Source organism: Eurytemora carolleeae, unplaced genomic scaffold (genome assembly GCF_000591075.1).
Source record: "Eurytemora carolleeae unplaced genomic scaffold, Eaff_2.0 scaffold331, whole genome shotgun sequence".
Classification (NCBI taxonomy): Eukaryota; Metazoa; Arthropoda; class Copepoda; order Calanoida; family Temoridae; genus Eurytemora; species Eurytemora carolleeae.
In genome coordinates, this window is record NW_019396227.1 from 54,980 (window position 1) to 67,628 (window position 12,649).

General features: G+C 31.1%; 1 protein-coding gene across 1 annotated transcript in view; it reads right to left on the bottom strand.

Annotated features, from left to right (window-relative positions):
* LOC111698732 (aminopeptidase N) overlaps positions 1-12,649 on the bottom strand; it is a 47,122-nt gene that overhangs the window by 21,230 nt on the left and 13,243 nt on the right. The window contains exons 11-19 of the mRNA XM_023469144.1: positions 11,938-11,982; positions 10,547-10,579; positions 8,718-8,852; positions 8,474-8,571; positions 5,883-6,019; positions 5,012-5,063; positions 3,178-3,287; positions 2,213-2,298; positions 1,183-1,306 (exon numbers count right to left, since the gene is read on the bottom strand). Of these exons, the coding sequence (XP_023324912.1) occupies positions 1,183-1,306; positions 2,213-2,298; positions 3,178-3,287; positions 5,012-5,063; positions 5,883-6,019; positions 8,474-8,571; positions 8,718-8,852; positions 10,547-10,579; positions 11,938-11,982 (820 nt within the window). The remainder of the gene's footprint in view (positions 1-1,182; positions 1,307-2,212; positions 2,299-3,177; positions 3,288-5,011; positions 5,064-5,882; positions 6,020-8,473; positions 8,572-8,717; positions 8,853-10,546; positions 10,580-11,937; positions 11,983-12,649) is intronic.

The window sequence follows — 12,649 nt, forward strand, 5'->3', positions numbered from 1 at the left end:
CACTCTACACTCTACACTCTACACTCTACACTCTACACTCTACACTCTACACTCTACACTCTACACTCTACACTCTACACTCTGCACTCTGCACTCTACACTCTACACTCTACACTCTACACTCTACACACTACACTCTACACTCAACACTCTACACTCTACACTCTACACTCTAGAGTGTAGAGTGTAGAATGTAGAGTGTAGAATGTAGATGGTCATGGTAAATGAAAGATCCTGATACCAGATTTTATGAATAACAAGATAAAAATAAAGCCGTATTTGAACCATGTCCTTCGTGCGCTGCGCTGGTTCAAGGTAAAGTTGTTTATCTCAGTAAACATAATTTAACTATGTCGTCTCCTAGTTCATTTATTTAAATGTCAGTGAGAATTTTCATCCCTTAAATGGCAATTTCACACTTATTTTTAAATACAAGAATCAGTACAGCACAGGCTATTCTGTTTCATTACAGCTGTACTGTTTGCATACACCCTCTGTATAGGTAGTACAGAATCTTCTGTCTGTATAGTCCCTCTGTACAGTAATTACAGTTTTGTACCTGTTTTATTATAGTTGTACTGTCTGTATAGTTCTTCTGTACATTACAGTACAGTTTTCTTCCTGTTTTATTATAGCTGTACTGTCTGTATAGTCCCTCTGTTCTGTACAGTACAGTACAGTTTTTTACCTGTTTTATTATAGTTGTACTGTCTGTATAGTCCCTCTGTACATTACAGTACAGTTTTCTACCTGTTTTATTATAGCTGTACTGTCTGTATTGTCCCTCTGTACAGTAATTACAGTTTTCTACCTGTTTTATTATTGCTGTACTGTCTGTATAGTTCTTCTGTAAAGCATAAGTAGAGTTTCTACCTGTTTTATTATAGCTGTACTGTCTGTATAGTCCCTCTGTAAAGTACAGTACAGTTTTCTACCTGTTTAATTATAGCTGTACTGTCTGTTTAGTCCCTCTGTACAGTACAGTACAGTTTTCTACCTGTTTTTTATAGCTGTACTGTCTGTATAGTCCCTCTGTAAAGTACAGTACAGTTTTCTACCTGTTTTATTATAGCTGTACTGTCTGTATAGTCCCCCTGTACAGTGCAGTACAGTTTTCTACCTGTTTTTTTATAGCTGTACTGTCTGTATAGTCATTTTGTACAGTGCAGTACAGTTTTCTACCTGTTTTATTATAGCTGTACTGTCTGTATAGTCCCTCTGTACAGTAAGTACAGGAAATCCTGTCTGAAGAGTCCATGTGTCCATTATTTCCTTAATCGTTACTTCTGAAGGCAGGGTTCCATCTCTGAAAATATTTTTGTTAAATGTTTTTTTTTGTAAAAACTCTTTTATGTAAAACTTAAAATAAATGCCATAAATTGTTAGAAAACCCATATTTATGACAACTGTTACTTCTATGGCTTCTTTTAATTTTTCTCTGTGACACCCTGTATATTGGTTGAAATATAGACACCCTGTATATTATTTGAATTATAGACACCTTGTGTCTTGGTTGAACTTCAGACACCCTGTATATTGGTTGAATTATAGACACCCTGTATCTTGGTTGAATTAGAGACACCCTGTATATTGGTTGAAGTATAGACACCCTGTATATTGGTTGAAGTATAGTCACCCTGTATATTGGTTGAAGTTTAGACACCAATATATTGGTTGAATTATAGACACCCTGTATATTTGTTGAATTATAGACACCCTGTATATTGGTTGAATTATAGACACCTTGTATCTTGGTTGAAGTATAGTCACCCTGTATATTGATTGAAGTTTAGACACCAATATATTGGTTGAATTATAGACACCCTGTATATTGGTTGAAGTATAGACACCCTGTATATTGGTTGAATTATAGACACCCTGTATACTGGTTGAAGTATATACACCCTGAATATTGGTTGAATTATAGACACCCTGTATATTGGATGAATTATAAACACCCTGTATATTGGTTGAATTATGGACACCGTGTATATTGGTTGAACTAAAGGACACCCTGTATATTTGTTGAATTATACACACCCTGTATATTGGTTGAATTATAGACACCCTGTATATTGGTTGAATTATAGACACCCTGTATATTGGTTGAATTATAGACACCGTGTATATTGGTTGAACTAAAGGACACCCTGTATATTGGTTCAACTAAAGGACACCCTGAATATAGGTTGAACTAAAGGACACCCTGTACCTATGTCCCTGCTGGGTTAAATGCCTCCAAAGATCATCTTGTTCAGCAGCTTTGAACTTCAGTTCAGTCAAATAATTCGTTAATCCCTGAACACAGAGGATATTGAACAGTGTTAAGTAGGGTAGTTTGTTAATTTCTGAACATAAAGGTTATTGAACAGTGCTTAGAAGGTAGTTCGTTAATCCCTGAACATATAGTTTTTTGAGCAGTGTTCAGTTCAGTCACATAATTCGTTAATCCCTGAACACAGAGGGTATTTAACAGTGTTAAGTAGGGTTGTTCGTTAACTTCTGAATATAAAGGTAATTGAACAGTGCTTAGTAGGGTAGTTCGTTAATCCCCAAACATTAAGGTGGATGAACAGTCAGTCAAATAGTTTGTTAATCCCTGAATATAGAGGTTATTGAACAGTGTTAAGTAAGGTAGTTCGTTAATTTCTGAAAATAAATGTTATTGAACAGTGCTTAGTAGGGTAGTTCATTAATCCCTGAACATATAGGTTATTGAACAATGTAAAGTAGGGTAGTTCGTTAATTTTTTAACATAAAGGTTATTAACAGTGTTTAGTTCAGTAGGATATAGTGCTTTAATCTGTGTGTTCTTTTGGATTGAACTTTTTGATCGCCAATTTTAATTAAAAATTCTTTTCGTCTAATTATTAAAAAATCTATTTTTTTTCAATAAGATATTTGTCCAAAAATTCAAAATTTCGATTTCAAAAACTTTTAGGATAAAATTTGACATACTAATAATAAATTGAATATTTAATATTAAACTATTAATTTTTCAAAACTGCTCAATAAAATTTAAATTAATCAAAATTAAATTTTTCCACTTATGTATAAATCATATTTTTCAAAATTTAATAAAAATTCAAGCTAAAAAAATGATGACAAACTTCGACTGCAGATAATTCAAAATATTCAATTCAATTCAATTCAATATTCAAAAGTGTATTTATTCACCTGTTTAAACGTTTTACTAGTTAGAAAGTTATCCATCATCCGAATTATAGAAGCTCCTTTACCATAGCTGATCCGGTCAAATATCTCACTAATCTCATCCGGATGCTTTACTATAGAATACAAATGTTATATATATCCAGCTAAATATCTCACTAATCTCATCCGGATGCTTTACTATACATTAAACATGTCATATATATCCAGTTAAATATCTCACTAATCTCATACGGATGCTTTACAATAGAATACAAATGTCATATATATATCCAGTTAAATATCTCACTAATCTCATCCGGATGCTTTACTATACATTAAACATGTCATATGACTCATCTTGATGCTTTACCTTACAATAAACATGTCTGTTAACCATTAATTTTAAGACCTCTGCAAAATGTCGTCTTCAACTTGAATCTCCTCTCGGAGACAGCCAAACCAAATTTTCAGCCCGCAATTCCCTTTGTACTCCTCCCACGGAGCTTAAAATATTTTCGTTATTGTGAAATCATTAAAGTTAAGCAAAATATGTTCATAAGAAGCATTAGTGAATTTCGTTAAATATTCAACTGTAATTTTTCAGAAGTTAAAAAAACGTATTTCAATACTGATCAACAATAAGTCTCCCCCGATCACCCCTTAATAATTCGTAAGATTTTTTCTACTATTAATATTCATTATAACATTGTACAAGTAACCATGACCTATAATTTATGTTATTTTTAGGAAATAAAGATTTTGTTATCGAATTTCTGAGACGGGGTTACTCTGTTGTGTGTATTTGTGCGGCCTATCGGGAAAGAATTGTCCGGGGAAAATAAACATCCCCCACCAGAATCCTAACTGGCCTATTATCCTGATTTGTCTAGCGTGTTGCTGTTTTCCGTCAACAATGTCATAAATCCGGTTAAATATCTTAATAACTCATCTGGATGCTTTAACTTACAATAAACATGTCATATATATCCAGTTAAATATCTTACTAATCTCATCCGGATGCTTTACTATAGAATACAAATATCTCATATATATCCAGTTAAATATCTCACTAATCTTATCCGGATGCTTAACTATAGATTTTACATGTCATATATCGGGTCAAATATCTCACTAATTTTATCCGGATGCTTAACTTTAAATCAAACATGTCATATATCCGGCCAAATATCTCATAAATCTTATCCGGATGCTTTACTAGACAGAAAAATATTTTCAAGCATACTTGGAATAAACATCTGAAGTGTGGAATATTTTTTAACTCCAAGCTTAAAGGAAACTTATAAATTTAAAGTTAAAATAGGGTTGAAACTAAAGGCTCACTAATTTTAAAGTCATTTTTTAACACTTAGTTTAACTTTTTCAGGAAAAATACGTTTCTTCCATAACTTCATTAATTTTCAAAATTTATAAATTTAACATATGATTTTTTCTTTTCATTTCATTTTTACTGCTGATTTTTCCCCTTTTAGGTTCATAACTTTTCCATTAAATTATTTGAACCTTATATTATAATTTGATTTATAATTTAAGAAAAACAATTAGATTGACTGATTTAACATGGATATGGATTAAATTTATAAGTGATAAATGGGATGAAAATACCTAGGATATGGCTATGGATGACATCTATAAGAAATTTATGAGATAAAAATACCGAGGAAATGGATATGAATGAAATCTATTCGAAATTAATGGGATGAATTACCTAGGATTAGGATATGGATGATATTTATAAGAAATTAATGGGATGAAAATACCTAAAATTTTGAAATGGATGACATCTCTAAGAAATTATTGGGATGAAAATACCTATTATGAATGGGATGAGAATGATTACCTGGAATGGAAATAGGATGAGAAGACTCTAAAGCATCTATTCTTAAAACATCCTTAAAAAATAAACTGTAAACTGCATATCTGCCTGTACTCCTGTTTATGTACCTGTACTCCTGTTTATCAACCTCTAATCCTGTTTATATATTTGTACCCCTGTTTATCTACCTGTGCTCCTGTTTATCTAGCTGTACTCCTGTTTATATACCTGTACTCCGGTTTATATACCTGTACTCCTGTTTATCTACCTGTATATTCTGTTTATCTACCTGTACTACTGTTTATCTACCTGTACTCCTGTTTATCTACCTGTACTCCTGTTTATCTACCTGTACTACTGTTTATCTACCTGTACTACTGTTTATCAACCCTCACTTCTGTTTATCTACCTGTATATTCTGTTTATCAACCTGAACTTCTGTTTATCTACCTGTACTCCTGTTTATCTACCTGTACTCCTGTTTATCTACCTGTACTCCTGTTTATCTACTTGTAATACTGTTTATCTACCTGTACTCCTGTTTATCTACCAGTATGTTCTATTTATCTACCTGTACTCCCGTTTATCAACCTGTATATTCTATTTATCTACCTGTACTCCTGTTTATCTACCTGTATATTCTGTATATCAACCTGTACTCCTGTTTATGTACCTGTACTCCTGTTTATCAACCTGTATATTCTGTTTATCAACCTGTGCTACTGTTTATCTACCTGTATATTCTGTTTATCTACCTGTACTGCTGTTTATCTACCTATACTTCTGTTTATCAACCTGTACTCCTGTTTATCAACCTGTGCTACTGTTTATCTACCTGTACTACTGTTTATCTACCTATACTTCTGTTTATCAACCTGTACTCCTGTTTATCTACCTGTAAATCCTGGACCACAAATTGTTCAAGAAGTTTAAGCTCTGGCTTCACAGCATCTACGCCAAGATACTCAACATAGGAGGCAAACCCTTCATTCAACCAGAGATCAGACCACCAGGAGGGTGTTACCAGGTTACCTAATCAACAAACCTTCATTCAACCAGAGATCAGACCACCAGGGGGGGTTACCAGGTTACCTAATCAATGTTCTTCACTGTTATTTGGTCATTTAGCATTTAAAATTTAATTTTGCTTGAAATAACCTCTTTTTAACCCACAAAGCTCTGAATACTTTTTTGTTGAATTTTACATATGTAAATCGTATTAAGTCCCTTAAGAACGGGTTTACATTATTTTATACTTGCTACCCTTAATATGTACACTGTACAGCTTTTTGTGCAATTTTCATCTTTTAGCGTCTTTCAGATAGATTTTTAGCGTCGGAACAATATTAGTACCTAACTATTTTGACCAACGCACATACCCACCCCATAACCAGACTTTTTTATCTTGAGTTCGTTCCAACACGGCAAAAAAGGCTAATTTAGGTTTTTAATTCGAGCGGGGGAAGGCAGGCGGCCATAAGCCACAACATCTTCCCTTTCCATGCTGCATATTCTTTTTTTTTGGCAGCCATGAGCCACAACCGCACGGTCTTACAGGGTTCGCAATTGTGCGAAAGAAAAATCCACTTGCATTGGGAGCGGGGAAGGCAGGCTGCCATAAGCCAAAACATTTTTCCCTTCCATGCCACACATTAGCTTTTTTGTCTTCCGGCAGCCATGAGCCACAACCGTACGGTCTTCCATGCCACAGCATTTGAGTCTTCCAGCAGTTATTACGTTTTTAAATGATAAATTTAGAGTATTGAAATTGCAATTTTGAAAAATCCTGCCGCATTACGCGAAAGATGATAACTTAAAAAAATTTAGAAGTTTATTTAAGATCAATGAATTGTGTGTTGTAAACTGCTTTACATTTATAAAGAAAATTTTACATCATTTTACACATTGTGGGCACTGAGACAAATTTTTTGAGGTAGTTTAAATAAAAAAATAATGAGAAAAATCACAATATTAACTGATATTACCTGAGCGTTATAGCTTTCAAAAAAAATCAATTTTTCAATTTTCTTGTTAAAAAGTGCAAATTATTGATTATGGGCGCCCTTTGAACTTTAGTATTTTGTTATGGTGCATTATTTTTATTATTTTTATTGTTCATAATGTTAAAAAAAACATTTTAGAGGAAAGATTGAATTTGTTTTTACATTAAAGGAAAAGTCATCTTTTCAATTAAAAAAAAATATATATAGTTCTTAATAAATTTTTTTTTTGGGCAAGACGTTTATGGATTATTGATAATCACAACTGCAATGCAGTAAATTTATAATTTAAAAAACTAATAACTGCCGAAAGACTTAAATGCTGTGGCATGGAAGACCGTACGGTTGTGGCTCATGGCTGCCGGAAGACAAAAAAGCTAATGTGTGGCATGGAAGGGAAAAATGTTTTGGCTTATGGCAGCCTGCCTTCCCCGCTCCCAATGCAAGTGGATTTTTCTTTCGCACAATTGCGAACCCTGTAATTCCTCGTAATTCCGCGCAATTCCTCGCAATGGTACACCGTTGGAAAAGTCAATACAACGTCTCTATGTCGTATATTAATCTAAATGTATTTAATATAATATTTTTAATCACAATAATATGTTTGGAAAGTTTTTAAACAAGATCTAACAGGAAATAGAACAAAGAGAAATGAGAAAGTATTCCTCGAAAACTTATTTTAAGAAAATACAAAATCTTAGAATTAACTTTAAACCACTTTTTATGGAGAAAGATCTTTCCCTGAGACTACTTTTATTCGATGCGATTTATTTCCTATTTCTTGGATAAAAAATCCATGTAGAAAGGAATTGAGTTTTTGCCACAAACTCTGATTTTCTATTCTCTATAACTTTGCAACCCAATGTCGTAGACCTTAGATATTTCAAACTATTAATACTTATAGATAAAATAATCTAAGTTTGAAATATCAAAGGTTTGCACCATCTGGTTGCACAGATATTGGGATCAGAAGATTTGAGTGGAATTGTGGCATTGTGGCAAAAACTCAATTCCTTTATACTTCAAACCGTAAATGTGTATAACGTTTTAGAGTTTTCTTTTATTGTAAGTTGTATTGGGAAACATTAAACTCGGACAAAAGTTGATTTAAAAGCAAAACAAAAATTGACAAATCGGTCTGATAATACATCTTGATCAACATTAATAACATTTAAATAGAATAAAATAATAGAATAGAATAGAATAAAATGATAAAATAATCGATTCTACCATAGCTTTCATTGATATTTTCTTTTGAGAACAAATTTTAGACATATTTTTTCAGGGTTTTTAAGTAAAAAACTTTTCTTCTGCGGACCACCCCTTTTGGTCAAATTTCACAGTATTATACACAGTAAAAACGTCCCATTTGGTTTCAAATAAATCCTAAAAGTTTCCTTTTTAAACTGCACTCTCGGTACAAACACGTTTTCATAGCCAGTCTCTCCCTTTAAGAATTAAATGTATCTCTACTAAATAAACTTACCGAACCATTGATGAGCAAGCTCGTGAGATATAACAATAGCAATCCTTTCCCTGTTAGAAGCAGCACTTACTCCATCCTTGTACAATAGTGCAGTCTCCCTAATAGTAATAATAATGATAATAATTATGAATAAAAATGATGTTTTTTTATGATTCAATAATTTTTTTCTCATTTTTCTTGCTCGCGGAAATCCCTTAATTTGTATTTAACTCTCCTAATTTAAATAAAAATAACGGTGTTTAACCTGTATGTGATAAGCCCCCAGTTCTCCATAGCTCCTGCTCCGAAGTCAGGAATAGCAATCATGTCCTGTTTGGGTAGGGGGAAGGGAACCTGGAAGTAGTTCTCGAAAAACTCTAGAATCTTCGGTCCAATATCCCTAGTTATTTATCATTGATAAAAAAGTTCAACGTTTTATTGAAATGCACAATTAAGGTTGGGTCTTGGGATCTGGAAAATTTTTTGGAAAAAATAATTTAACTTTAAACAGTTAAATTTTACTGTTTACCATGTGAATCTCTTCTGTTTTAATCCCTTTTAAACCCTTTATATATATATATATATATATTTCAGTTTTTAACTTCACATTTTTATTAAAAAAAGAATTATACTAAACATAATGTTTCACGTCTATCATGACGATCCTCAGTAGCTACAATTCTTTGAACAACTACAATTCCAAGATTTTTTCATCACATATTAGCTGTTTCTTTATGCTTTGTGGATGGTTTGACTTAGCATTGATATACAGGATTGGATTATTGCCTTTCCTATAAGGTCTATATGTGCAGTCCTTCAAATTGAGATATAGATCTAAGAAATCAGTTTCAGTAATGTTTGCTTCAATAGTAACCTTCAGGCCTAGGGACTTGAAGTTATAGTTAGTAGTTACATCTCTGTAGATGATTTTTTTTACAATAAACTATCTAGATCGATCGGATCGATCTGAAATAAAGATATGTTATATTTTGAACTTTTATTCAAAATACATGAAACAAATCCTACCGATGTTTTAATGCTTGGAAATATTTATAAATTAGACAAAAAATACATAAATATTTACGAAAAATTTACATTTGTTGAAAACAACTCGTTTAAACTTTCTAAATACACATTTGCTTGTTTGTTTGTTTCCAATCAGCGCTTGCTGAACTGATTGGGCCAAATATTTTGTGGCAAACATACATGATCGACTCCAGGAAAGGTTTATAACTGGTTGATATTGAAAAATGTTGCCAGTAAAAAAATGTTAATTTCTCGATTTCTGAAAATCCATTAATTTAAACAAAAAGTCAACGAACATTTTTGTTGATTGGAGTATGGTAAAAAACAACATTATAAATGCTAAAATTGTATCTAAAAATACGTGATGAAGCTCCCTTAAAGTTTTGTACGTTATAAAAGTTTGGCCTGTTATCTATATCAATTTATTTCTATAACTTTTTAATCTTATTCTTACAATATCTTACAATATTCGAGTCTTTTATATTACTAAATATATAGTAGTAGAAAAATCATCCCAATCTTGATGAAATTTTACTTTTTTAAAGCTATTTTGTAAATTTTTATTGCAGGTTTGATATTATACACTGCAGCAAACGTACCGGTTTTTGGGTTCGTTCAAGGATTCCAAATTGAGTGTTTTGACTTTGATAAGGAAAGTTTAGTTTCTCATGGCAAAGTTAGATTGCCAAACTTTAGTATCAATATATTTAAAGTAATCATCAGTGTTTGTCTTTCTGTATTATTTATTGTTTGTATGTATGTTATACCATAGCTCTTGAACCCCTGGACGGATTTGACTCAAATTTTTATCGCGAACTTAGTTGAGTGGTTTGACCGCAGGAACAGGGAAATTTTATAATTAGTAATCAGTGTTTGTTTATCTGTTTTGTTTGTTTATTTGTATGTTCTTTATCATATCTTTCGAACCCATTGACGGATTTGACTCAAATTTTGATCGCAAACTTAGTTCAGTGTTTAGACCCGAATAGAGAAAGTTTAGTTTCCAGCGGCAAAGCTGGGTTTCCAAACAAATATTTTTATTCTTCAATTTTTAAATATTTTTTATACCTGGCGTACTCTGTCTGATCTACAGCATCAGATCTAAACAAATAATAGAATTTATTACAAATATTTTTGATAAATTAAAAGTTAAAAAGTAGTTAAAAACAGAAGAAGCAGATACTTGCCCTTCCATTTTATCGTTAACTTATTTAATTCTATTATTAATGGGACTATTGTTGAAATTTAAAGTGATTCTAAATTTAAAGATTAACATCGGTACCCTGTATATCTTGTCGTCTTTTCAATAATAATTTTAGAAAATCTGCGAAAATCTTTGTGAAAAATGAGAAACCAGAATAATGAGATAATAGAAACTAATAATTGAACAAGATTACTTATTTTCGATGATAAGATTAATTTTTTATTTTCTCAACAAGTTCCTAATCATGACGTCTGTAGTTTATTGTTGAACTTTTTAGCATTTTATGTCGTCGTTATTTAATAATTAAAAAAAACTAATTCTGAAAACGTATCCACCCCCATAGTAGGAGTTTTGAACGTCGAATTTGTGCTCAAACTCAGGATTTACAGATCTTTAAAAAGTTTAATATGTCTCAAATGAATTCGAAAGAAGTTTTCCACAAGACTGCATACTCAGTTCAACTAACTTACAAAGCCGGTCAATCCCCTTAAGTTAAAATTTAAAGAATCTTAATAATGAAAAAAAAATTCAACATGAAGTTTGAATTATCAGATTTGAAAGCAAAATAATGTAAATTTTCACATTTTTTCTTCCACCCTAGCTTTTCAAAAATATATCAATTTAATAAGAATGCTGAATAAAATTATTTAATAAAACTGAACACTCGCTACAAACTCTAATCCATAATATCTTTGCAACCTGAATTCATAATTCTTTGATATTCTACTAACTCAGCTAGATCTAATTGTTTAAAATTTTATAGGCTTACACTATTATTAGGATGCAAAGACAAAGGGATTGAAGGAAAATCATAGTTTTGTTGCGAGTATTTGGTGATGGTGATGGACCAAACCTCTGTAGAGTAAAAAAAGTAGATGTAAGTTCCACATTTATTGAAAATATATTTCGGTCTGGGTATACCCTCGTCAGTTTTAACGATATAATAACCATCAAAATTGATAAAAAAATTATTTTAAATTGTTAAAAACCACAAGAAAATAATCAAACAAAAAAATTATTTAAAAGAATTGTGGGCTGTCAAATGAACAAAAGGGAAACGAACTCAGATTATGAAATAGAAAAAAGATTTGAAATTATTCACTTTTAAAAAATAGTTTTAGGACAATTATTATTCATTGTCACAAAAGATTAAAAACAAACTGTTAAGATGTATGTGTATAAGGTGGTGGTGGGGGTCTAATTAACGAACTTTTACGCACGTGATCCTATAGAAAACAATCTTGAGAAAATTTACCTTGACCAAATTCTGAACTTAACATTATTTGATCTGGTTTCCTCTCTAATAATAATAATAGATTTAAAAAATTAAAAATAATATGAAATAAATCTATTTTCAGAAATAAGATGATTTAATTTTTTTATTTTTGAACTAAATATACGTTGGTAGTTGATAATATCAATATAATGAAGACGACTTTCGATTTAAATTTTGATTTAAATCAAGCTTTTAAACATACACATAAACATGGAAACAAAGAGAATCTGCCAATAAAAAAGCTTCTCATTAATTACTTGTAAACTTGTAATTTGAAAATAGTTTGTTAACAATTAAAATTCAATAAAAAAGTCGTCTTTATTATATTGATATAACCGCCTACAACCGTAGTATGTCAAAGAACGTTCTACAATGAAAAAAATGTTCAAGGGAAAATGTTTACAATTTTTTATTCCATATAAGAATAATAGATTGTAAACATAAATTGAACACGAAATAAATCTATTTTCAGAAAAAAATGAATTTTAGGTTTATTTTAAAACTCTGTCGTCGTTTTTTTTCGGTTAAAAAAGTGAAGTTTTTTGGTTGAAAAAATATTTCCAACAGAACTTTTAATCCATTAATATATATATATATATATATATATATATAAAATGTTTTAAACTTTCTCCTCTTTAACATATTTCGATACCTTTGATGTCTGTTTATTAATCATTTATAAATCATTTTT